Raw genomic sequence first — 27,922 nt, forward strand, 5'->3', positions numbered from 1 at the left:
GGCTCATGCCTGTAATCCTAGCTACTCAGGAGGCTGAGATCTGAGAGTTACAGTTTGAAACTACCCTGGGCAGGAAAGTCCATGAAACTCTTATTAACCACAAAAGGTGAAAATGGAGCTGTGGCTCAAGTGGTAGAGTGCTTTTCTTGAACAAAAGAGCTCAGGAACAGCACTTAGTCCTCAAGGTCAAGCCCTAGTACTGGCACAAAAATAAAAAGGAAGAAAGAAAAGAACATCTTCTGTTCAGATTTAGCATGTATGCATATTATACTGTAGCTATTATAATATCTGTAGGTTCAGAGTCTCTCTCTCTCTCTTTTTCTCTCTCTGTGTGCCAGTTCTCCTGGGTTTTGCATTATTACGTAGTTTCTTTTGCTCAGGGCGGGTGCTCTATTTCAGGTACAGCTCTACTTCTTGGACCCATGTCAAAGCCACAAAGCCTGGCTCTGAGGACACCTGCCATGATATTCCACTGGACTATTTTATCTAGAAACATACTTGGTCACTGCCCCTAGCAAAGTCACAATCCAACGTCCCTTGGAGGGGCCGTCTGTGAGTCAAAAAAAAAAAACTATTTCAAGATGAGAGGACGCATCATGCTGTTGTTTTCATGTGCATGTCTGTTCAGGGAGCAGAGGTCAGGTGATGTGATGTGACGTCATCGGGGCTGAGTGGGAGCAGCTGTGGCAGGCCAGCGGGTTGCTATGACGGTGTGGTCAAGAGGCATGGGGAAGCACTAAATAATGCCACATCCCTGGCTTTTTCCAGTTTTTAATTTTGGGAATGGTTCCTAGAATGTTATAATGGATTTAAAAAAGTCAATAAACATCTAAATGTTTCTTAGTTTTAATTTCTAATGTATTTGGGTGCCAGGAGCTCAAGCTTGTAATTCTAGTTACTCGGAAGGCTAAGATCTGAGGGTAGTGATTTGGAGCCTGCCCAGGCAGACCAAGCCAAGAGACTCTGCCAATTAACCAGCAAAAAACTGGAAGTGGAGCTGTGGCTTAAGTGGTAGAGCATGGAGCCTTGAGCAGACAAGCGTTCAAGGTTCAGCATTCAAGCTCCAGTACTAGCACAAAGTAAAAAGAACCCTCTATCAGAGTAAACATCAAGAATTCTTGCAAATATAAGCTCCTTGGGATTCTCAACAAGTCTAAAATTGCCAAGGGGTTTCTGTGATCCCAGATACAGTGGCAAAGAGGCCACTAGAAACCTGAGCCTCCAGTGGGCTCCATAAGAAGAGTGGGGTCTCCCAGCTATTTGTTGCACTGGGGCACAACCTCCCTCGTCCCCTCTCCCCATCTCACCTTTACTCCCATACAGTTCCGGGGGCAGGTCATATGGTACAGGAAAGGGAGCCGTTGGCTCCCGGCTTCCAGAGAAGAATTTCTCCTTTACTTTGAAGCTGTCCAGGCCCTGAAGACACACAGAGAGGGGCCTATGATTGAACACCATTTCCTGACACCAAACAAACAATCCCCAGAAGATCCCAAGGAGCAATCATGTCTTTATGACCTCTACAAAGTCGAATGACTTCAGAGCTATTTTCAATGTTCCACAGGCAAAACCCTCAAAATCGCTTTCTTTCCTAAAAGTGTGAGAGGTTTATAGAAAAGTTTGCAAGAGTTTAACAAAGGCAACAGAGAAACAATGTTGGATATGATAAGCCAGTTCTACTGAAAGCTGTGTACAGTTGGCAGCGAGTCTGTAGGACTCACCGAATAAAAATACCTCCAAATACTTTGGATATTGCTATAGTAACCGACTGCTTGCTCTGGAGTAAGAAGTAAAAGTTGCTTTCATGTATAATAAAAGTGTTCCAATATAATGTGGTAGGACTCTAAAAATGAAAATTCTTTCAGACCGACCAAAATGGAAGGTTTATTCCAAGAACTCCAGAACAAGGTTTTAATCTTAGGGAGGGAAGTCTCCATCTCGGCTAATGTGTGCACACTTCCCTCCGTCTCTCATCAGGCATGTGCAGTGCAGGCGCTAACCCTGTCAGAGCTGTCTCCTCTCCCAAGCCCCAACTTGGGCATCTTTCTGGGCCCTTCTGGGTCATCCTGTTGCACTGCTTCTTGGTCTGTCCCATTGTCTCCCATCATGTCTGTACATCCACCCAAACACAGATCCGCCCAGAGGACCATAATACCTTCACACCCTACAATGCTGGGAGCCACAAAAAGAACAGGAGTTCTTAAGCCCCCAGAATTATGTAACTCGGAGAGGGGAGGTTGATCATAGGCACCATGCAGGAGCACACACAGGAACTTACTGTCCCCTGACTTCAGACAATCTGACTTCTAGCCATTGCTCTGACATACTAGAAATTACTAAGCTTGGTAAACAGCTGATAGTAGCATCCATGCCTTTATTCATTCATGCTTTCATTCTTATCATTTCTGAAGCTGAATAAAAGAGCCCCCAGAACCGATGGTGATCACACCTATTTCTTGCAACCCTGTAATTTCTGCCTCACTAACCCCTCGCAGTGGCCAATTTGCTAAACCTAACAAACTCTGACCTTGAGTCAGCACCCAGTGAGGAGCTGCAGAAGGCTTTGGAAGACCCGCCTCTCTAGCAAGGCAGACTGTAATATCTAGAGACAGGGAACCAAGTGTGACAGAATGTAAGTCTAAGTCTTAGAATTATACAAGATTAGTTACAAAGTGAGGTGATGCTGGATGGTAGTGGTGCTGATGCAAATTAAAAGACATGGATTTGAAAGTGACTGACTGAAAGAAATAAACAGAGGCATGTGAGGGTCAGGCAGAGAACTGGACTTGGAGACTGAGAATTCTGGGGCCTTTGATAGGAAACAGGACCTCTTCCCTACACCTCCCACACTCCGTGGGGGCTGCCTAGCCTTCCCTTCCTCCTAAGCAGTCTGGATTCTTCACATCCTACCCCAACGCATGCTGGATTGACACGAGGAAACTCTTATCTCTTGCTTTTGTACATCATTTACTTGCTAGTGAGCCAAGTTACTTAACCTCTCTGGGCTTTCTTTTCCTCATCTATTAAATGAAGATAACCACAGAGTCTAATGCACAGGGCTCATGGGAAGATGCATTTGTTTATTCAGAACAATGACTGCTATATGTAAGGATTCCAGGAAGCAAACTAGCATAACTGTGAGCACATTCAGGGGGTGATCTGTGATGTAGCTCCTGCTTTATAGAAGAAACAAACCTGGAGGTTTGATAGAGGCCCAGGGCCACACAGCATAGAAAGCAGCAAAGCCAGTGACAGAACTGTGTCTTCCCAGTTCTTGTTTCTATGCTCTTTCCACTAAACAAACAAATAGTCTCACATTCACCACCAGGAACCAGGGCCATGAAAGAAACTGTAAATGTCAGAGGCAACATGAAGATGGGACAAGCTGGGGTGAGTCAGAACTCTGCAATTCCTGGTACAGAAGTGGTTAGAGGCTGGGAAGGGGTATTGATACCCACGATGCCTATTTCTATGGAGCAGTCATCTATTCTTCTTTAGCTCCTAGCTTCATTGCTATTGTCAACTGCATCTCAGTCACAGAAGATTCTTGATAGTCCAGACCTGACACCCTGACGTGTGACACGAGAAGGCTTGAACCACTGATATCTGAAAGGATCCAATACGCTTTTTTATCCCCTGAATATAATTTCTGATCTAAATTCTAGGGTATTAAAAAAAGTACCACTTTTCCCTTCAATCTGAATGTCAAATCATTTGAGGCTGTCTCCTAATTATCATTATTTATATATCACAGTGGTATGGTTTGGCATTTCACTAAACAGAGGAAGGCACCCTCCTAGCACTGCTACTTAAAAGACACTGGAGACAATACATTTATAAAACACCAGGTGAGAGGGTGGACACGTATCACCCAGGAGAAATTGCTGGCTTTCCCCTGCTCAGCTTGGGAGCCAAAGCATTCATTATCTCTCAGCTCCACCACTGAAAACGCACGAAAGGCATGCTCTGATCCGTCACGGACGTAGATGACTTGTTAGAGGCACATGTCTGAGAAGCCATCTCACTGGTACAGCCCTAAGTGAGGAAGTATGGTTCCTGAGCTAAAATAGTGACAACAGCCAAGCTCCCCAGAAGGAACACACTTGACTGAAGGAGCCATGGAAAGGAAGTTACAGACAGGCATGACTGTCAGGAAGGACAAAACCTCCATTGCAGGTTTTCAACTAGGATTTAGGAAAAGTTCATGGAGGAGGGCATGCCAACCAGGCTCACACTGGGCAGTGCATATGAGCACCATCCAAGAGGAAGACACGGTGAACAACAGCATGGAAGTGACATGCAGATTATGATCTGAGCCAGGTGCTGGTGGCTCAAGCCTGTAATCCTAGCTTCTCAGGAGGCTAAGATCTGAGGATCAAGGTTTGAAGCCAGCCTAGGCAGACAAACCTGAGAGAGTCATCTCCAATGAACCACCCCAAAGCCAGAAGTGGAGCTGTGACTCAAGTGGTAGAGTGCTAGCTCTGAACACAAAAGCTCAGGGACAGCACCCAGGCCCTGAATTCAAGCCCCAGGACAGGTACACAGACACACAGACACACCCTGATGCCAGGTACACAGGAACAAACACACACACACACACACACACACACACTACACACACCACACACACACACACACGCACACACACACACACACACACACACACACACACACACACATACACTACACACACACACACACACCCGATGCGACAGAAAGCATGGAGGATCAGCCTCTGCCTATACATTTAACCTGGTTGGATCTCATGGTTTAGGTGCTGCCACCATCAGCTGCAGCCTCTGCGGAACACTGATCCATTCTGACCACAGATCCCTCTTGAACAGTTTCCTCTGTCATTCTGGCTCCGACAGACCTGAGGGCTTTGCATCTTCCAGTTGTCCTGCAGGGTTCCTTCCTTTGAATCTTGGGTTGTCTCCAATGTGTGCTCTCATGTTCTGTCTCTTTCCAAGTTCCTCAGTCTCTAGCTAAGGCCAAGAACAGTAGCCTAAGACCACACGATTTCCAAGGGGCTGGTGGACCATGGCCTACACTCATCAAAATGTCCAGCAGTGTGGGAGACAGGCAGGGTGGAAGAGAAAGCAGGAGGCATGCTGTTCCAGCTCTTAGTGACCCTAATGTCACCAAAGGAATGTGAATGTTAGCTTGTGGGCTAAGGAAACCACTGGAGAGAGAGGGGCAGTGGACTACAGAGCAGGACACGTGGGCAGAAACAAGGCCCTGTGATGAGGAAAAGGGGAAGGATGGGCCAGCGAGTCCAGAGAGAGAGATCATGAAATTCTACACAGGGAAGCAGGGGTAGGATGTGGCAACCAGATGTGGAGCAGTGGGAGGATGGTCCTTAGCTGCTTGGTGGGATAATGTAACAGGTTATTAAGAAATTCGGTGAGAAACACTGCTGCCCAGATGTGGCCTCCTGGGAAATGATGGGAGGCCAACCAATGGGCCTGGGGGAAGGCAGGCAGGAGGGTGGAGGTGGTGTGTGGAGAGGACCTCTCTCTGGAGGTTCTCTGCTGTGGCTCTTACACATGGTTATTAGTTCTTCCAGCCAGAGCCACTGGCCTAAGAAGCCAGCATATACCATCTTTCATAAGAAAGAGACCCAACAGGGAAGAGAAAAAGTAGAGACTTGAAGATTGAAGTCTTGTAGAGCTCTGACATTTGGAGATCTGATTGAAACATTTTTGATTCTGACCACAGACAAGAGGGAGCCCACCACTGCAGGAGAGGCCCAGGAAGCTCTCTCCTCCCCAAGCCAAGGGCTCCCTCATCTCCAAGTACTGGCTATCAGTCTAGGAGTCCCTAATGGCTGTGTGCAAGGTTTGCAGAGGTAGAAGACTAGACACACCTGTAATCTTAGCTACTCAGGAGGCTGAGACCTGAGGATTGTAGTTTGAAGCCAGCCCAGGCAGAAAAAGTCTATGAGACTCTTTTATCTCCAATGAACCAGCAACAAATGGGAAGTGGAGATGTGGCTCAAGTCGAAAAGCATCAGCCTTGAGTGAAAAAGCTAAGGGACAGTGCCCGGACCCTGAGTTCAAGCCCCAGTATCAGCATATACAAACACACACAAAAAAAAGTTGTCAAGGCTGATACACTTCAAAAAGGATAGCCAGATGAATGACAATAGTAATTCATGAGTAATCAGACTGTTTGGCTAGTATGGTTTTAAATGATTAATGATTTTGATGATACTGGCAAGGTTCTATATGCTCAAGTACCTGACAGTAAGTCATACTCATTAGTTATAATTTAAAAGGTTGAAATTCTCTGCAAATTGTCCTTAGAAACCTGGCTTTTGACTATCCAAGTAGAGCACAGTTCAGCCCCAGTGCTGCTGCCCAATCTTTAGATCAGGATTTCAATCTCTTCTGGCCTGTGCCCACTTCCTCCCTGTTCCAGACAGAGGGAACTGTTTCTTCCTTCTTGCACAAACTGGCCTGGCTATGGCTATGTCTGTCTGGAGGCCTCTTCACCCAACGGTGGACTTGAGCATGTGCTCATCTCTCCAGAGCCAGGTCAAAGATCATCTCTGTGCAGAGCCTTCTCAGTTTCCCCAGAAGATGCATGCTTCCTCTTCTCCCACACATGCCACAAGTCCGTTCTCATCACACACTGAGGAACATGTGCCTGTTCCCTCCATTTGGCCCCGTCTTTCAGGAGAATGAGGATCCTGGCTTACTCTTCATCACTATTTTCAGGGTGGCTTTTGAACTCCCATAACCCTCCCTTCTCTGGAGACAGGAGCGCTTTGGCAGAGATGCACTGGAGGGCCCAGAGGCATGGAAGGCAGACCTCAGCCCGAGAAGTCACTGAAATGAAGTGCAGAGCAACTGGTCTCTTAGGGATGTCAATGGAGACATCAGAGAGAGAGGTCTGTCTACTACTTAGGTTCCAGGAGTTGGCCTGGCCCTGCCTGTCCTAGATCAGCTCCTAATAATCCCTTTGTTGGTTCCTTGGTTCTTCCTTGAGTTCAGGACCTGGGCACTGTCTCTGACCTTCTTGTTCAAGGTTAGAACTCTACCACTTGAGCCACAGTTCCACTTCTGGCTTTTTGGTGTTAAAATGGAGGTAAGCGTCACATGGACTTTCCTTCAGGACTGGCTTCAAACTTCAATTTTGAGATCTCAGCCTCCTGAGTAGTTAGGATTATAGGTGTAAGCCTTGCGCATCTAGCCTCACCAATTCTGTTGATTTCATGAATTTCTCCAACATCTTTTCTAAATTCTCTCCTTTTGTGTGCTTGTTTTGTAAAACACATTTAAAGGCTTCTCTTAGCCTCTAGCCTCTGCTTATTCAGGCTCACATCTCCTTCATGTCTTAGCCCTCAACTCACATTCTGGATGCTTCTTGTCTTAATGATCATATCTGACTTTTATGATCATTAGCTCCTAGGTGGGACTTTCAGCACTTTGCATAGTCATTTGTGATTCGCTGGAGGACACAGACAACCCAGGCAATGGGAAAATGGCTGGGGTCTAGGCAGTGGTCTCATGGGTGCTGACCAGTGGTATAGAGGAGGCCACTGTAAAACCAAAGGCTAGGTTCTGTAGGTCAAGAAAGGCCCAGACTGTTAGAGAATGGTCCCTTCATAGTATATTTCTTCTAAACCACAAATTTATATATTTTATTTGATACATACAGGCATGGGTGAGAACAGTCCATTCACTGAAATGACACAAGGAATTTCTCTTATAGTTAGCTGATTGGAATATAACAATGTTCTACTAACTGTCTTTCTCTTTCCTTATTTCATCCATTTCTTCTCATTCTTTTTAATCTTTCACTCTTTAGCTTTCTAGACACAGAATAGAAAATCAATGAATGTCCTTCCTGGGCCAGGCCTGTAATGCTTTAGATACATCTATTAATTAAAGACTTAAAAAGATATACTCATGATCTCAAGTGGGGCTGTTAGTCAATATTAACTTCCTGGCCTAGCTCTTGAGTCTCTTGGCACAGCACAGAAGGTAGTCCATGCTCTCTATATTATCGTTTGATGGTCTTTATAAACTGTACAATCTCTATTTTACTGTGATCTTTCCTTTTCCCAAAAGGACCCTGTGCCCAGCATGAGATCACTTTTCTTCTCTATTGCCCTTTCCTAATATAAAGGGGGAAATTATCTGCAATTAAAAATTAGTTCCCATAGGTAAGAAGGGCCTGGAGGGCATAGAAGGGCAGTAATATTTCTTTCCTTATACCATGAGCATGACTGGAAATGAGGTAGGAGCAGTTATGAGTGAAGAGAATTTTGCACATACAGACAACAAATGCCAAACGAGTGCATGGGATGCATTCCGTTATGTGTGTTGTGACTCATAGATATAATTCAGTCTAGGTTAAAGCTCCAGCTGCTGTAACTACAGCCAGTTACTGAACACTGCTATTCTCCCACTGGAATTTACTGTCTCCCAGGAGCTGTGATAAAGGTGAAAGATTCTGAAGGGCCAGTGAGATACTCGGGTCTCAGAGCTGGCCCCAGAGAGGACAGCCAGGGATACAAAAGGAAAAGTGGGGTGAGTATTAACCATTCACTGTGTGGGCAGTTCAGACTGCATTCCACAGACAAGCTTGCACCCAGAGTGTTGAAAAGGTACAGGGGAGCGCAGGGAAGGGATCTCTAATTCTAATGTTTAATGAGACACATGGCTCGGACAGCCTGATTCCTGTGTGCAAGCCAGACACCCTGATGTCTGGTTGTAGAACTGTGAACCTCTAAGCTGGCTGACAGACTGGCTGTGCTTCCAACACGCTGCCTTCCCGAGGGCTCCCTGGGCATGTGCGACCTTGTCCGATGCTTCTCTACTTTCCAGCTTCACTCCTGACAATTCTTTTCCCAGTGCAATGCTCTTCCCTCTCTTCTCCCTGTACCCTAATCCAATATCTTTTAGCAATCCCCTGCCAAGCCCTCCCGCCTCCCAACTACCTTTGGCCACTAACTAAACATCTTGTGCTTGGCTGGACCATTTTTTGGGAATCTTACATCATGTTGTCACAAGTGTCACTTCTCAACCTCTAAGTAGGCATCTTGCCACACCCAGACAAGATTATAAGAAGTTCATCAACACAGACTCGGTGGTAAAGAGAGATAGGGGAGAAGGATGAAAGGGGGACATTGATCTAGATTCACTGTCCTCACAAACTGACATGTTGAATTGAAACTCCATTGTAGAACCACTTACAGATAATTACACATAAATAAATCAAAAAGAAACAGAGCCCAGGTTCTGCGTTAGACATCAAACCCTGCTACTTGCTGATCTCATTGAGACTAAGGAAAAAGAACCCAAAAGTCCAATTCATTTCACACGTGGCCACCCGGAAATGAGTGTGAACTTACAAACGCTGCAGGGAGGAAAAGGACGCCGAGCTCGTAGGAGCGAATCATCAGCTGGGCGCCGTTCTTCTCCAGAGCTCCCCAGGCGGCCTTGGACAGATTGGCACTGTGGAGACAAAGACACAGAGAGGCTGAGGAAGTTGGCATCTTAGTTTGGGTCAGGCTCACACAGCTGTGAGGGCACTGGTCAAAAAAATATTTAGCAGCAATCACATTTATTCGGTTTTTAGCAGAATTGAGGCAAGGCTGGAGAAGGGACTTTAAATCCTGCTGTGCTACAGTCCTTGGGATTTATCTAATAGCTAAAAATTTGGGATAGCTTTACCTCCTCATGTCTCCCCCCAAGCCCCACTGAGGGCAACTATTAAAATAATTATCTTTCCTTAGACATCTTTATGCCTGAAACCCCTTTCTTTTATATAACCTTTACGTACCTAGAATTTCTGGTTTTATTTTGTATCACAGTAAAATTTAAGATAAAATTGTATTATCTTATATTACATATTGTAGTGTCCTATATTCCTCTGTGTGTGTGTATGTGTGTGTGTGTGGTCAGGGCCTGGCTATGAGTTCGATTCCCAGTACCATACACAAAACAAAAACAAAGCTAACAACAAAACAACAAAATCTCTATCTTGAATACTCAGGGACTGAGAGCCACTTGTAGGTTGTCTAGGGGATGAATCAATATTCCTTGCAATATTTTTTTTTTTTACATTCTGAGTAATACTTTGAGTCACTGATGCCTGAGGCTGCCAGGAAGATGGGGAATGTAATTCCAGACTCTATGGCTGCCTGCTCAGAGTGTGGGCGGTCTATCTGTACATGCAGCGAAAGCACCAATGTGTTTTGTGAGGCACAGTGACACCATGATCTCTGGGAACTCCGCAGGAGTTCCAGCCTCTGTTCTCCATGTAGGACCTATTGTCTACTCATTTTCTTGTTCTTGTTCTTCATCTTTCTTCTGCCTCCTCTTGGGTTGAACTGCTTTCTCCTTGCAGCACCATGGTGGTATTCTGTTGCTGGAGAGAAGTGAGGTTTTGCATTTACCTTGCATTTTCAGAGGTATGGAAGTCTAGATGTCCCAAGTTCTACTGATCATCAGAAACTCAGCCCACACTATGAATGACAAAAATAGTGGCTTGTAGGTATGAGGGGGTTGTGAGGGGACAGGTGTGAACGGCAGAGCTAGGAGGTGACCTATAAAATGTATGTGTGCACACGACAGGAACTTGACATTATGTAAGTGTGGGAGCCAGTTAAACAGTCTAGGACTATTATCTTTGTCCTGACATTGAAGCTAGAGCTCCATAGGGCAGCCAGAGCCTGAGGAAGACAGAGAGAGAGCAAGAACTACAGCATGTACTGGAGTCCATGAAGACAGAAACCCATGTCAGTGTGTCACCTCTGCCGTGGAGGCTGAGAGGCCATTCACCACCGGGCTGCATGTATACCCACGCGAAGCCCCCATGAGCTTGAGAGGCCGTAGAGGACCCTGGGAAGGGAACGAGGCCCAGCTGCTGCTCATGCCGACAGGGTGAGCCAGCACTCAGGGCCTCATGATGGTATGTGCCCGCTTGTGTGTGTTGTCAGTGACAGCTGGTTCACATTTGCTCTCCAAATGTCCCTAAGAATTTGTCTTGGGGCCTATCATAGTCAGTAACATACAAGGAAGAGAATCCTGGAAACGTGGCTCAGCCTAGCCACTGAAGGGTGGTTATCTCAATGTTCGTGACAACACACTAGGCAAACAGCTGCATAAGAAGGGAGAGGGGTGCTATGAAGAACAATTTCTGTGGCCACACCCCACACATCTTGGGTGATGGTGGCAGCTGCCGTGGTCAGTGCCAGTTTGAGCACTGTCAGAACCACTGACTGTATTCACTGGGAAGCTTTTGTTAGAAGAGCTATGAAGCCTAAGAACGACTGGTTATGGGAGTGTGGTTCTGCGACGGGCAATGTGACAGTCCAGACAGCAGCTGCACAAAGAATTCAGAAATGATTTACTGATGGAGATTAGGGCCACCAAATCCTGGAACGTTGGGACTGGGAAACAGAGCCTGGCAGATGCAGTCTGTTCTGTGAGCTTTGGATGCTGAAGGCCAGCCTGGCAGCGGGGGTAGGAGGTGGAAGGGATGGGGAAGAAATGATGGACTCTAGTCACTGTTGCTCGAGCTCTTTCTAGAACCCTACAGCAGAACACTCTCTGCAAACACACGGCCACTGCAAATTCCCTTCCAGTTTGCATCTGCTGTAGGTCTTGATGTATTAGCCTTGGGCAGTTCCTTTGTATGGACTATAAAGTTGTACAAGTGATCTGGAAAGATAGTCTCATTATTTTTTTTTTTAAAGATAGGTGTGTGTGTATGTGGGGTACATAAAGACAGAAGCTTTGATTTGAAAAGTTCTGTTGAATTTCCCTCTAAAGCATCTTTTCAACTCAGATTGCCACCAAAAACACATGAGTTACTCTTATCTTGGATCTTTGAGAACGATGGGTAAATACTATGTATGAAGGATTTTGTATTCTACAGACCAAATGTATTCCTTTAAATTGGATCTCTCTGATTTGGAGCGATGCTAAGTATTTTAAACACCTATAAACCACCTATATGTAAGTCTGTAAACTATCTATTTAAAAATTATGTCTTTTTCCTTGATATACAGCATAAACAGTACTTAACTATTACTCTAAAAATGTAAATTCATTGCCTTCTAGAGATCAGGAGTCCAAAATGGGTTGTGGTAGATGAAAAAATCGAGGTTTTAATAGGGTTTGAAAACTTCCTCTGGAGAATCTAGATAAAAGTTTGTTTGATTTTCCCTGATTTTGCTTGAGCTTTGGTTTTTCCATTTTCAAGGCCAAGGGGTTGCATGAGTCCTATTTGCAATGACATCTGTCTTGAATTCTCCCTCTGCCATTTCGAGTACCTCTGTAATTACACACCTTTGCCCAGGCCTCCTTGAGCACCTGACTCCAACTGCCTCAATTTCCCTTTGTGATGGGGAATATGATATAGGTCCATGTTTGAACACTGGGTTACTCTGCCTCCAGCAATTATGTTGCAACTGTTTCCAAGTTTTTTGACTTGGTTTAAACAATCCTTTTTATAGTTTGGAAGTTCTTGCTTTTCTTTTTTCCTTTGGGGGAAGGGGAGGGAGAAGAGGAAGGGAGTTATCCCAAATTGCAATTTTTAACTTTATAGCTTCTGAATACAAGGTCTTACTTCAGACTTTTCTTCTTTTATCACAAAATACTATCTTCTCAGGAACTGAATTTTAAAGATAGTCATGAAGTCCCCCAAAATGTATCAGTCTTTTATCATCAAGAATACTTGACATCCTACTTCAAAGTCATGAGCATATTCTCAGTCTAAAGTTTTATAGTTTTAGCTTATTTTTTTTTAAAATTTAAGTGTATCACAGAGCTAAAATTCATTGTCTGAGATAGGGGCTCATAATTTTTTTTTTTAAATCTTAGTTTCTGCTTCAGCACCATTTAATGGGAACATCACATTACATTAATACCCTTCTCAAAAACATCTGATTTTCATATCTATTGGTCTATTCTGCATACTAACAGGTTTCTTACATGAATACACAGTTCCATATTTTTGACAGTGAATCCTGAAAGTCATGTATAAGTCTACAAATATGTTTTATTTCTTCCTGCTGCAAGTTCCACCCCCCCCCCACACACTTTTTTTTGGCCTTACTGAGTTGGCTATAACCTCCAGTAGAATACTATCATCCCACTTCTTCAACGCCATCTTGGCTTGCATACTCATGTAAACTGTGGAATTGCTTGGTCTTCAAAGCTGTCTTGGCTAGTCTAAATAAATATATCATATTTCTAAATGCATTTTTTGCAAACATGCCCACTGAGATTTTTGACTGAGACTTCAATGAAATCTCTCAATGACTCTGAAAGCAACGGATATTTCAAGAATACCAAACCTTCCAATTTTGTCATGTCTCTGTAATTTCTTTCAGGAGTGTGTTATGTGTACTTTTCAGAAGTCTTTGTTATTTATCTTAAAATTGTTTTATCTAGGTAGCTGATGCCTATTGATGGCATTTTATTAAAATTCCTTAGGATTTGGTGATTCACAATCATGTTATCTGTAAACATAGTTTTACTTCCTCCTTTACAACCTTTGCCTTTTATTTTTCTTGTCCTATTACATTGGCTATAACCTCCAGTACAACATAGCACAACAAAAAACAAAAACAAAAAAAACCCCAAATCTCATTTAGACATCAATCTATATAAGACTTGACTTGAAATCACTTGGTCATTTAAAACCTCCACACTTCTTTGACCTCATCTTGCTTAAGCATGTGACTTCCATATAATTTTCTGTAATACTTTGACTTTCTTTCTGTTTTCACCCTCTCTGGACATTCTTTTTTTTGGGGGGGGGGTCCAGTCATGGGGCCTGAACTCTGGGCCTGGGCGCTGCCCCTCAGCTCTTCAGCTCAAGGCTAGCGCTCCACCACTTGAGCCACAGCGCCACTTCCGGCTTTTTTCTTTTTGCTTATGTGGTGCTGAGGAATCGAACCCAGGGCCTTATGCATGCAAGGCAAGCACTCTACCACTGAACCACCTTCCCAGCCCTGGACATTCTTTTTCTTCCATCTGATCTCTCAATTGTAAAAGCATACATGCCCCACCTTGTGTCATAACATTAACACACTGACAGAGGTTACCTCAGGTCACAGAGAATTTTTGTATGTAAAGCCTTAATGAAAGATCCTTATCACCCCAAATTCAAAACACAAAATGAACTAAATCCATCATGAATAGAAGACAACAGAAAATAGGATTAAACTCACAAGATGTCCAGATGATTGACAAATTAGTAAATTAACAAAAAGTATATTTAAGTGTTCTGAAAGTAAAAAACCCTAAGGCATGAAAACCCCCACATTTTATAACAATAGCAATTAGCACAACAGTACCACACAGCCAGGTGCTGTGTCAGTCCTCTCACTACTATCACTTTATTAATGCTCATTCTAAACTCGTAGATATCTAGGCTATTATCACTGTGTACCAGACTGAAAACAAACAAACAAATGGAGGTGATTCGCATATGATTTCATACATAGTAAATGACAGAGCAAGAATTTGAGCTCAGGTAATCTGATTCTGATTTGAGATCTAAATAATGAAACATATAGTATCTTAGAAAAATAAAATTACTAAAACAAAACAAAACAAAACAAAAATACAATGATGTTTAGTCACAACTAAAAACTAAAGAAGTAGAAGGGAAATGTGAAGAAATTAGGGAGAAAGAAACAGATGGAAAGATATGGAAGATATGATACATTAGATAGAAAAGAGGGTCTAATTAGCATCTAATGAAACTCATGAAAGAGAAGTTAAAAAAAGAATGAACCAATTTACTATGAAATAGCGATAATTTTAGTGAACTGCTAAAAAACCCAAACTTCAGACTGAAGAAGTATAACAATCCTGCTTAGATAAAATAAAAGGAGACCCACACATATCTATCCATTCTGATTAGACTACAGAACTCCAGACATAAAGGAAATCTTAAAAGCTGTCACAGCAAACAGCCAGATTTCTCATAAAGGAACAATTAAATAGAAACTTTTGACAGCAACAACCAACCTCAAGTCAGTGAAAAAAAAAAATCCTTTAAAGAACTGCGAGAAAATAACTGTCAACATAGTATCTCAAATCCAGTTAAATTATCACTCAAAAATAAGAGAGGCAAAGGCATTGTTATTTATTTATTTATTTAGAAACCAGAGATATTAGTGCTAAGAAGAGGGCTTCAATGAAATAACTATAGAGGATGTAGTTTAAGTTCAAACTTGTTTGAAAGGACAGAACTGTGAGGAAGAAAAGGAAGCAAAAAGATCAGTAAAGTTGTAAGCAATTGCAAATAACCACTCTGTGAGAATAATAAAGACAATGATTAACTTTGAAAGTCTAAGAATAAGATGGAACACAAACACTGGAGAATGTTATAAAGATAATTGGAATCAGAACTCTACATTTCTTGGCTGATTGGGAAAGGAGAAAAATATCTATTAACGTTATTTCTTTTTTTCTCTGTCAGTTGTGGGGCTTGAACTCTGGGCCTGGGCGCTGTCCCTCAGCTCTTCAGCTCAAGGTGATCGCTCTACCACTTGAGCCACAGTGCCACTTCCAGTTCTCTGGTGGTTTATTGGAGATAAGAGTCTCACGGACTTTCTTACCTGGGTTGGCTTTGAACCATGATCCTCATATCTCAGCCTCCTGAGTAGCTAGGATTATAGGTGTGAGCCACCAGTGCCCAGATAACGTTAATTTTTTTAAACAACATTTTATTACAAAGGTGATGTACTGAGGGATTGCAGTTACATAAACCAGGTGATGAGTACATTTCTTTTTGAGAAGTGTCACCCCCTCCCTCATTTTCTCCCAGTATCTAGTGAGTATCACTGATGAATTGGTTCACCCTTTGTCCTGCCATTTCTGTGCTACCCCTTCACCTCCCCAGATCAAATAAACTTACATGCAAGAAAAGGGTATAGAAATTTAAAAAAAGTGACAAAAGGGAATAAACCAGTAAAATAAAAAAAACTTGTTTCCATTTCTTGGAAGTTCCTTTTGATAAGCATCGTATGCATATAGCTACTGAGTCCTGTGACCCTCTCCTAAGAATATCCTCCTTTGGTCTCACTGTGTGAATATTTAGAGTGCTGTTTAATTAGTCATGTCTAAGTGTAATTTTTTTTCTTGTCTTTTACTATCCATTGGGTTTACTTGTAAATTTAAAGGCACATTCTAATAATTACAAATGAGGGAAACTCTGCAGCATATGTTTCTTTGGGTCTGGCTTACATCACTTAATATTGTTTCCAGGTCTTTTCATTTCCTTACAAATGGGGTAATGTCATTCTTTCTGAAGGAAGCACGCGCGTGCGTGCATGCGTGTGTGTGTGTGTGTGTGTGTGTGTGTGTGTGTGTGTGTGTGTGTGTGTGTGTGTGTAATATTTTCTTGATCTATTTATTCATTGAGGGTCATCTGGATTGATTCCATATCTTAGCTATGGTAAACAATGCTGCAATGAACATGATTGTGCTGGTGGCTTTAGTGCAGCCTGATTTGTGTTCATTGGGGTAAAGGTCCAGGAGTGGGTCATAGGGGAGCTCTATGTTTAGTCTTTTGAGGAACCTCCATACTGCTTTCCAGAGTGTTTGATCAAGTTTACATTCCCACCAACAGTGTAGTAGCATTCCCTTTTGGCCACATCTCTACCAACTTTAAATTCTTGGAAACTGACTATGAGAAATTGACTATGCTCTTTCAGTTAATAGAAGAAAAAAGAATGATGAAAATCTGATGAACCAATGGAAGCAAAAAGGAGAAGCAAAGAAAAATAGGAAATCAAAAGGTAAAAATAAATAGTAAATAAAATATAAAAAGGAACATTTGGTCTATATCTCACATGTAAATTAGGAAGTATTATAAATGGTCTAGAGATCTAACTGGAAAGAAGAGCGAGAAGAAAATGAGGGTAAATTTATGAAAAGTCAGGATAGACGGCTTTTCCTAACTATACCCTAAATCTAAATTTAATGAGATAAAATCAGGAACCCAAAATGAAAAGACAAATGAAACAACAGTCTTTGCCAAGTGACAGGCTATATAAAATACACAGAGCTATTAAAATGAAAAGAAAATTACCATTAGCCAAATAAAAAACAGAGTAAAAGACATTAATGCCGAAATTCTCAGGAGAAATGTAAATGATCCTTCCACAAGAAGAAAGAAAATTTGGAATCCATTCAACTCAGAGCTGCTGCTCCCTGAATCCCAGGAGCTGCTGGCCTTGAACCTGTTTGTGTTCCACTGCCCACATTTAGAGCTTAGGCCTTGTGCCTCCAGGAAGCTCACTGCTCAGCACAAGACACAGTAAATGTAAAAGCACTTTCCCCACAGTCTGCCTCTACTAGACGCCCAGGTGGATGGTTGCTATCAGTTCAGGGCTCTATCTAGCCTTTATATACTTGGGGGCTGAAGTATCAACTCGTTCTCTCTCTCTCCAGATCTGATCTTACCCATTTTCTGCCTTTGGAGAACTCAAAATTCAATGTCAATGGCAGTTTCTTTATTTTCCATTACTCTGAGTCCAGGTAAGGTAGGAAAAAAAAATCTGATTTGCTTGCGTCCATGGTTTCCTAGTTAATCCTCTTATAAATACAAGTTTCTTTTCTAAAGCACTCTGGGGCTGTCATATATTCCTTCAATCCAATCACTGCATTCCTTTCTAACATAGCTAATTCTAACACCAGAACCTAACAGCAGTGCAAGAAAACGTCTGGCAGGGCAGAGAACCTGTTACTCAGACACCTCTTGGAGTCAGAAAGGGTATGCAACAGCCAATCCCTTTTGGTTTTAAATGCCAACCTAAGAAACTACTTGCTAATCTTCAGAAAAAAAAATAGTAGATATGGTATTAGAAGAGAGGAACTTCACTATTCTTATGAAAAATGAACAGTAATAGGCACACATTAGCTTTTAGTCTCTGTCAAATATGGTTTTCCAAAGGTATTTAGCTAAAGTAGACATTAGAATTGTCACCAGGAAAGCAGAAAGTGCTGCGGCACAGGCGTCTGCATGGCCCCTGCCCCTAGCTCCTCTGAAACAGTATGTGAATCATCCACCCACACAGCTTCCCTTCCTTGGTCAGGTCTCTCTAGTCTGATTTCCACTCACACAGTCTGTGTGAATGCCAACCCAGTGGTCCTTGGTAGATTTCTTATTTTTCTCAACTACTGGGGATTTTTGCCTCCTGCTCTCTGGGGACACTGGACAATGTCTGAAGACATTTTTGGTGGTCACAACTATATAGTGGAATGCAGCTGGTATCTAAGGGGGAGACCACAAAGATGCTGAACAACTAACATTGGCCAGAACAGCACCCCAACCAAGTAATGTTACAGAGACCTCAAGTACCCTTGTGGCCATGGTGGGAACATCCTGGCCCTAACCCAGTTACATTGCCTTAGTTTCTCTCTACTCCACTCTGTGGTCTCCCCAACCTCTTGGATTCAGCTTCTCTTCTCCTTACCTTGTACCTTCTGTATCTAGGCTCTGCCCTGGCTCATTTTGTTTCTTCTACTCTTCCTTGGCCCAAGGATGACTCAAAATGCTCCAGTTCTTCCTGGCCATCAAATATCCAACTGAGTGTCTCCAACCACAAGAGGGATTTCTCTCTTTGGATGTCACCATAACCTCAAACCCAGTTCTCCCAAACCAGAATTTATCAAGTGCATCCTATGCAAATCAGTTCTATCCTAAAATTCCCTTTTCTTCAGTTTAATTTGGTAAGGCAAAATATACAAACAACACCCCCAACAAAACACAACCCCCCCAATTCAGGCATTTTAGGCATCTCTGCACCATTAGCAATTATGTACATTGTTACTAATTGTCTGTTTACCCCTTGTTACAGTGCTATAGTTCAGGATCCTTTCCTCTAAAATGTAGTCCAAATGGACTGTTCATTCAGCCTGTTCATTCTCCATCTTCCTTCAGTGGTTCTCAGAAAGCATCCCTATCTTTTTTTCCACTTAATCACCTCATAAATGCCATGGCTGGGTATCTGGGACTCTCCATAAGTGACTGTATCCAGCCTTTTCAATTTCATTTCCAATTATGCCAGACTTTTGGCAGAACTGACCGTCTACCTGCACACACGTCGTGTTTTCCAAGGCTCTCATATTTTTGGAACATCATTTGTTTGACCAGGACCTTTCTTCCTCATTCCTATATAGACCACTGGAGCCCTTTCCACTCTGCTCCCCTCCCCCAACTTTCTGCCTCTATCAGAAGCTGTCTACCTGTAAACTCCAAACCTCTGCTTATCTCCGAACACTGAATCCGCTAGATGTTAAGCAGAAAAGAAACGTCTAATTTATTCAAGAAAAGGAGATGATACATAGATCTTAGACTAGATCATTTGGATTTGAGAATTAAATCTCTTTGAAATCAGAATTTGGAGAAGTCTACTGACATGCGTAATGTGCCAAGTAGAACAGACGGTAAGAGCAGGTAGATCCTGAATACACATTTGCACAGTGCCAATCTGCAGTGCCAATCTGCAGGCTCCTTACCTACAAAGCATGGTGATACTGTTTCTGCCTCATAAAGATGATAGGAGGATTATGCCAGGTGGGTAAATCCTTGGCACATAAATAATGCTTAATGAATGTTAGCTGTCACCATCATCAACACTTTGCTAAGTTTATAGAAGGTGATTCTGTTTTTTTCCTGGTATAGTTTACTAAATGATGTAATTCTCTGGAAGGCAGGTTCCCCCATCTTACATGTTTTGGTATAGATTAGTCTAAAGCTGATTCACCAGAGCAGTCTTGTGACTCACTCCATAATCCTAGCACGAAGTCCAGTGCAGTCATTTTGTTTCATAAAGGAAATCAAGATTTCCTTTATAAGCCGGGCGCTGGTGGCTCACGCCTGTAATCCTAGCTACTCAGGAGGCTGAGATCTGAGGATCGCGGTTCAAAGCCAGCCCAGGCAGGAGAGACCGTGAGACTCCTATCTCCAATAAACCACCAGAAAACCGGAAGTGGCGCTGTAGCTCAAGTGGTAGAGCGCTCGCCTTGAGCTGAAGAGCTGAGGGACAGCGCCCAGGCCCAGAGTTCAAGCCCCACAACCGACAAAAAAAAAAAAAAAAAAAAAGATTTCCTTTACAAATATATAAATATATGTTCCCTAACACGTAATTCAGATGACACTACTCTTATACTTCCCTTAATTTCTACTAGAGATGGTGATAAAATGTCAGGAATATAAGAACATAGTTAAAATGAAAGCAATTCTGCAGAAGCTGGGTAGTCTTGGGAGATTAAGTACAAGAAGGGATACATATGTCAGCTGTGCTCCAAGGGGGAGCACCATTTCCTACAGATACAGTAGAGTGACACCGTGGCTTGGATCTCAGCCCCCAGAGTTAGGATTACAGATGTGAGGCACCAGTACCCAGCCTTCAGTTCCCCTTTAAAATGCTTCTCTATTGTGGCCATCCATCTCCTAACAAGTCACAACCCAGGCAGCTGACAAAAATTTCATGCTTCTACCTATTCAGTCAGTTCATATCAAACTCAGCCACATTCTGCATCAGTAAATGCCACCCAGAGTCTGAGTCATTGGCTGTTTCTCTTCTTCCACATCGCTTTCAATCCTCCTATGATCACTCATTCAATTTTTTACTCCTCTGGCCTACATTTTCAACTCTGTATTCCAGACCTTTGCAAGGCACCGTGCTGGGCCTGTGGGCCTTAGGATATTAACAGCTAGATCTGCCAACCATTGAGAGCACGATCAGGAGTTTACTTTTAGTAGGTGTGTTCCGGGGAATTGTAGCAGTTTGGGCATCTATGGAAGTATCTACTAACAAGGTGGAGGAGGGATCAGAAAGAGCTCACTCCTGAGTGGAATAGTTAGATAACACATCAGGGAACGATGCCTGTGCTTGACAGACAGCTATTGGATGGGTATTATGATGTGGACAAGTGTGCCCCAAAGGCCTATGTGCTAAAGGCTTGGTACCAGGCTGTCCTATTGGAAGGAGGTGGAATCTTTGAAGTAAGTCTTTTGGGAAGCTCTCCAAGAGGTTTCTGGGACCCCAGACCCTTCCTTATTTTCCCTCTGCTCACTGGCCATGAGGTGAGTGGCTCTGTTCCACCATTCACCCCTGATCACAATATGTTACCTCACCAAAGGTGATAAGGCTACCCAGTCACTTGAGCTTGCTCAACAGGACTGGCAGAAACTAAAATTTCAGATGGGTAGTCCTATGGTAAAATGATGGGCAAGAAACGAAAGCCTTCTGGATGGAGGGCCAGGAGCGATTGGGAAGGTCAAGGCCAGAGGCGGGAGGTGTAGCAGGGAGGAGGGAAGACTAAACAACTGCTGCTTTGGTCAGAAGGGGCTGCAGGGGGTTTCTGAGCTGTGTTCTCCCCAGGGCCTTAGTCAGAGGTTTCAGTCCCATGGCAGAGGCTCAATAGAGCTATGCCAACTACAATGCAAGTTCTTGAGAGCAGGGTCCACAACACACCTGTCTGATTCAGTGTCTACACACAAAGCTTAGGCAAGAAATAGTCATATCAGAGTATTTAGGCTTGAGGCTTAGCCCTTTTCTTTTACCTGGTAGGTGCTTTAGTTTTCTTATCCCTAAAATAGTGGTAATATTAGCCCCTTGCTCCTAACTGGAAGGAATGAGTTAGAATAAAAAAGTCCTGGGCATCACTGGCTCACACCTGTAATCTTAGCTACTCAGGAGGCTGAGATCTGAGGAACACAGTTCAAAGCCAGCCCAGGCAGAAAAGTCTGTGAGACTCTTATCTCCAAGAAACCACTGAGAAAAAGCCAGAAGTGGTGTTGTGGCTCAGGTTAAGCATTATGTACATGCTGCTACTATTTATGGGTGTTATTTGGAGGTTAGTCCCAGGAGCAGGAGGACTCCCAAGGAGAGAATCACCCCAAGCCAACAGGTGCACCTTGTGACTAACAATGACAGTGTACAAAAAGGAACTGCAGGGGCTGGGAAGGTGGCTCAGTGGGAGAACGCTTGCCTTGCATGCATGAGGCCCTGGGTTCAATTCCTCAGCACCACATAAGCAAAAAGAAAAAAGCTGGAAGTGGTGCTGTGGCTCAAGTGGTAGAGCGCTAGCCTTGAGCTGAAGAGCTGAGGGGCAGGACCCAGGCCCAGAGTTCAGGCCCCAGGACCAGACCCCCCCCCCAAAAAAAAAAAGAACTGCAGGCCTACGGCAGGGGGCTCAGGGAATGACACTTGTGAGACTTGCTTGTTCGAACTTTGAAAGGGGCACACTTTGCCTTTACTCCCTGTGCACCAGAATGCAAAGGAGAAGGTACTGCTTGACCTTGAACCATCTCTACCATACAAAGGAAGTCATCCTCAGGCTGCACACCTGATAACTATTATTTGTACATGAAGCAAACCAAAGAATCTCAATATTTGGGAGTTGGAAATGGCAGGCAACAAAATCTACCCAATTATACCTAGAAATATGTCTCCTCTTTACAGATCTGTCTGTCTAGTGTGTGTATGTGTGTGTGTGTGTGTGTGTGTGTGTGTGTAAGAGAGAGTGAGATTCAATTTGATTTCCACTAGAAAACTCTGACAAAGAAGGGGAGAAAAACCCCACTGTCTCAGAATGAAAGGAACAGACACTAGAGAAGAATTACCCAGCGAATCTGAAAAGCAGAGGAGGGAGAATGTCTTTCATGTTTCTTCAAAAAGCCACAGTGATTTTGTAGTCAAGCACTTGTCTCATTTTCTCCCAAAGTGGCAGCACCAACATTTCTGCTCATCCTTGACTATCTCAAGCTGCCTGTCAGTTGCTAGGCAACCCTAACAGCGCGCCAGCACGTGTTAGCATCCACCTTGCTTCCTGCCTCCCACAATGCACAGCTTTCATCACTGTTCTCACTGGGTTTGCCAATGACACGTAGGCACTCATGTCTTCTTAGCCAACGGTTCTTCTTAAGGCTTTATCTTTTTGCCTGTTTGGTGCTGTGGTAACATTTAAACACTGTATATGTCATCATGTCCCAGTAATTCCTGTAACAACAAGCTGCTCATCAACCATGAAAAAATTTCACGGTAGGATCAAAACAGATGGAAGAAAAGATCATATTAAAACCATAAATAACTTGCCATAAAAGCAAGCAGCCAAACAAAAGAGAAATTGCCAGCCAGTAAAACATTTGAAAAGTGTTAAATTCAAGCTAGTTTAAGTTTCTTTGAACACTGACATCTGGTTGGTTGTACTTGTCTTGATGAAAGAGAATAATCTTGACCAATTGTCAAGGTAAGCTCCTATTGAGGTTAGAAAGAGCTGTTATCTATGGAGAAATGTGGCTCGTATTATATGTCAGTGTTACAGATGCAAACCAGACAAAGGCTGCCCAACCTGCTTTTGCAAATCTCAAGAGGCCTAATGAATGTGAGGCACTAAAAATCAAATGATTAACGAACGTTAAACATATCACACAGTTTAGTGGGTAATCTCCTCATGTGTATTCCATCATCATCCTCAGAGCATTTTATAAATCAGATAAAAGCCCATATTATATTGCTAGGGGCTGGTCGCTTATCCTATAATCCTAGCTACTCAGGAGGAGTCTGAGATCTGAGAATCATGGTAAAGTCCTTCATTAGATGCTCTCATCTCCAATCAAGTGATAGAATGCCAGTCTTGAGCAAAAATGGGACAGTGTCCAGGTGCTGAGTTGCAGGCTGAGTATGGGCACTCGCACGCATGCGCCCCCCCCCACACCCTCCCCCCATGCGCCCCCCCCCACACCCTCCCCCCCCCCCAATATTATAAATGAGTTTCCAAATTTAAGTGGCCAGACTAGTAAGTGGCAACGCAAATTGGGATTTGGATATTTGGACCCCATGTCAGGTTATATCCTCAGAAGTATAGTGCTGGTTACTGGTATTTCCACCTGAGGGCCCTGGGCTTGACATGTTAATAGGGCTAAAGCCACTAGAGTCAGGAAGTGAGTAATGATGGTTTCAAGTTGAAGAGTACAGTGGCAGCTAAGGGCACAGGAGCAGGAGGACCAGTTTTGTATACCTTTTCATACTGGGTGTATATATTACCTATTGGAAAATACAAAGTTTTTTTTTTTTTTTTTTGCTGGTCATGGGGCCTGAACTTGGGCCTGGGTGCTGTCCCTCAGCTCTTCAGCTCAAGACTAACACTCTACCACTTGATCCAAAGTGCCACTTCCAACTTTTGCTGCTTATGGGGTGCTGAGGAATCGAACCCAGGGCCTCATGCATCCAAGGCAAGCACTCTACCAATGAGCTACTTTCCCAGCCCTGGAAAATAGTTTTTACAAGAGTTCCAATTCAAATACATTCATGCACTGAAGAGTCAACAATGGATGCAAACCTAAAGGTAAACATAATAAACTGAGGCTGCTTACCTATAAGTTTCATTCAGAGGGGAGGATTGGAGATAGACATTGAAGGAGTAGCCTCATTATTTCAGATAATAGAAAAAAAACCCAAGGAGCAGTCTAAAGGGAGTCTAGGGGAGTTCTCAGTCACTATTTTAAATTTTCTGAGCCTCTACAAGCATGAACTATATTAGGCCTTGTATCTGTCAGTCTGGCAGCAAATGCAAGCATGAGACAATTATCAAAAGGTAAGATGAGTATTTTGGTAGGAAACAAAATTGGACAATTACAGGCTCAGTTTCTCTTAGAGTGAAACAAAAGCTTCTAATTCAGAGTCTAATAAAACAGAAATTTCATTAAGGATAGTTTTAGTGTGAGTTTTATGCTTCTCAGTGATGTTGTCACTATAGCAACTCTATACTAAAACATGACTCAGGACTTTTGAAAAATATTCCAGTCAAAACCTCAATCACAGCACATAATGAAGGAGAGGAAAGAAAAAAATTGTGAGTTGCTTGTATTTAATAGAATAAATGGAAAAGTGAAGGCTAGCATTATTGAAAGACTCCAGTCTCTGACTATCACTGGCTGCAGTTTTCACACTGGCGAAGTGTCAGTTGGATAAAACAAAATTCTTGTGTTGGGGAAGCTAATATCCTCCACTTGTGGGCCAAGAAATAATAGGGAAGAAGATCCCTACACACTGCAATAAGAAGAGACTTTGAAGGGGAGGAGATTTCTAAAGAAGGAAATCAGATCATGTGGGAGATCCTCCTAATCTTTTCTGAGACTATTATTTTTAACAAGTCTACATACCCAAGTACACATGGTAGTTAGGCACAGCCAGGTGGCAGGGCTAAGTCCTTCCTGCAATCAAACTGCCTCCTCTGCCCCCAGGTAAGTACAACACACTTCTTAAATTGCCTTTGGAGCTGGAGCTTCAGGATGCCAACGATATTCAAGGGTTGTTTTTGCTCAATGATGGGAGATACACTTCAGTTTGGAAAACAGATAAGACATTAGGTCAAGCCAAGTGTGCAGAATGAGATGAGGAACCACAGGGCGTTAGAAACACCAAAGAAGAGGCCAACGGTGCCCTGTTGGAGAAGCACACTATTTGAGAATAAGCCAAACAGACTCCACTAAAGCCTTGTTTATTTTAGAAAGGCTTCTGGAGCAATCTTCTTACAAAGCACTCAATGATTCCAACCAATCTGAATGATCACGTGCACTGATGTAGAACTGCCTTCCACAGACCCATGACTAATAAAGCCTCGGGGGACCCCAGGAGGTGTCACTGGCAATTCAGCCTCTAAAAGGGGCAAAGTGTGGCCACCAACTACTGCTCTGGCCTCCCCATTCAATCAGAGGAAACACAGGCAAACCCCACACCCCTGAGATCCCCCAGTGATTCATACTCATGACACTCTCCTTTCTTTTCCAGGTCTCTGCTTAAATGATACCTCATCAACCAGGCCTTACCTGACCCTCCTATTTACTGGGCAGCTCCTTGCTCTACCTGGGTCCTTAGCACCCCGAAGCTGAAGCATGGTGCCTGCAGTCACACTTACTGTCTGAAACCATTTCCTCACTTCCACAGTGATGCCCATGATCAGCCCCATTACACACACACACACACACACACACACACACACACACACACAGTCTGTACCAAATGCATCTTGCATTCCAGCTGCCCTGCCAGGCACTGGACACTGGGTGTGTTGCAGAAGACAGACAAGAACATGGCCTCAGATTCTGTAGGAGAGCCAGATAATTCCACAAACAGCCAAAGGCACAATGACGATGCAGGAAGTCCTAGGTATTATGTAAGCCAGGAGGGCTTCTCAGAGAGGGGGATGTTTAAGTCCTGAAGGGAAAGACAAACTAATGGCTCTTAAGTGAGAACCTTCTGGTATAGAATGGTCCGCAAGCGATACAGAATTACACAATGTATACAATAAGGTACTTGGCTTCAGTCAAACATGAACTCCACTGGTGCAGGAGGCCGACATTTGTCAATTCCTCCATTCCTATAGTGCCTTTGTGGGCAATTCATATTTCGAGTAATATGTGGTGCTGTCTCAACCCTGCAGCTTTATTCTCATCTGGCGAGAGGACAATGTAACCTCACAACAGTAATGACTGAACTGAACAAGACACGTAGGTGAAAGCCAGCTACTGTCTGCCTGCAGAGTGCCAATTACATTCTTTCCCTGGGTGCCGGCAAGGTCTGACATTTTGATAGTGATCTCCCCGGTGACGAGGGACTTTGGCTGAGGCACTCAGGAGAGCCAGGAGACTGGATCAAGGGCCTGATGATACACTCTGAGGTGACTGCGGGGCTTGTTGGTATAGTAGGTATTGTATGTAGTAGGTATAGTAGGCTTGTAGGTATATAGTAGGTGTAAGTATAGATTTTATGGGTTGGAAGGTCCCTGTGAAGGGCTATGCTCCTATCCTCTTACAGCAGATGTTTTTCTTCTTCTTTTTTTTTTTAATCCAACAGCTGTGACTGATCTTCGGAATTAAGCTTCCACAAGAGAGGCAGGTTGAGGTAGGTTGAGAAGCTACCCCTGTCTGAAGGCAAGTGTATGTAAAAGTGACCTGAACCCCTCATACCAGACTTCTTGCTTTCAGATCTCAGGAAATGGGTTTGGAGAGAGTCAATGACTCAAATGGCAAGAGGCGCAGTTGAAATGTGGACTAGGTTCTACCTAACTCCAAACCCATGCTCTTCCTGCTATTCTAGTCAATCTCCCTCCCCTCAGCCTTATCCCCTCCGCCTCCCCGGCTTCTGCCTGCTCTAGAACTCCTGTGGGGCCTCCTCCTACCAGTTCTTCCTCACAGAGAAAGGCTGTTATCTCTCCACGTGGCCGAGCCTGGCTGCACATGTCCGCCCTCATCCTTCAGTGCTTCTCCAGATGACATCATTACTGCCAAGCTTTCTGTGACCGGGCCTAGTCCCTATACCCCTATACCAGCATCCTAGCATCCTACATGTTCTCCAGCAGAGGGCCTGTATCAGCTGTTCTGCTGCCCACCGTGCTTTTCCCTGGGAGGGCTGGGACCTTCCTGTCCATCTGCCTCAGCCTGAGCATTAACCTTCTAAGGCTGCCTTCTCTGACTGCTCTGGACATGCTTCAACACATCACACTTGCAGCTGGCCTTACCTGTCATTTTCATGTTTACTTGTACACGGTGTGCCTCCTCGGCCTGAAATCAGCTCTTCTAGAGTCAGTTTACATCTTTTGTTCCCCATGGTACAGAGCCTGATGCACGGAAGGCAATTATCTGCTAGCTATGGAAAGGCAGGCACTTTGTTCATCCTCAACTAGAATGAAGTCTTAGTCTTAGTGCCTTGAATATCACAGCGCATCACTAGTGTCCCTGAATACAATTGGGTCCTTATCCCACTTAAATCCCAACGCATCCCCACTCACTTAGATCCTGTGTCTGTGTCTCATTAGGGGCAGTTTTGGGGTAGTACTGAAGTTTGAACTCAGGGCTTTGTACTTTGCTAGGCAGTTGTTCTACTGCCACTGTCTGTTCTGGTTATTTCTGAGTTAGGGTCTCACTTGTACCT

The 27,922-nt window shown here is 43.6% G+C and overlaps 1 protein-coding gene across 4 annotated transcripts in view; it reads right to left on the bottom strand.

Moving 5' to 3' along the window:
* Positions 1-27,922, bottom strand: part of Tdp1 (tyrosyl-DNA phosphodiesterase 1) — a 68,266-nt gene that overhangs the window by 9,200 nt on the left and 31,144 nt on the right. For 3 of the 4 annotated variants that reach the window (XM_070028572.1, XM_070028571.1, XM_070028573.1), the window contains 2 exons: positions 9,359-9,461; positions 1,308-1,416 (listed from right to left, as the gene is read on the bottom strand). In XM_070028572.1, the coding sequence (XP_069884673.1) occupies positions 1,308-1,416; positions 9,359-9,461 (212 nt within the window). The remainder of the gene's footprint in view (positions 1-1,307; positions 1,417-9,358; positions 9,462-27,922) is intronic. The other variant, XM_070028574.1, reaches the window with a different exon arrangement.

The sequence above is a fragment of the Dipodomys merriami genome, unplaced genomic scaffold (assembly GCF_024711535.1).
Source record: "Dipodomys merriami isolate MVZ:Mamm:240054 unplaced genomic scaffold, mDipMer1.0.p SCAF_198, whole genome shotgun sequence".
Lineage (NCBI taxonomy): Eukaryota > Metazoa > Chordata > Mammalia > Rodentia > Heteromyidae > Dipodomys > Dipodomys merriami.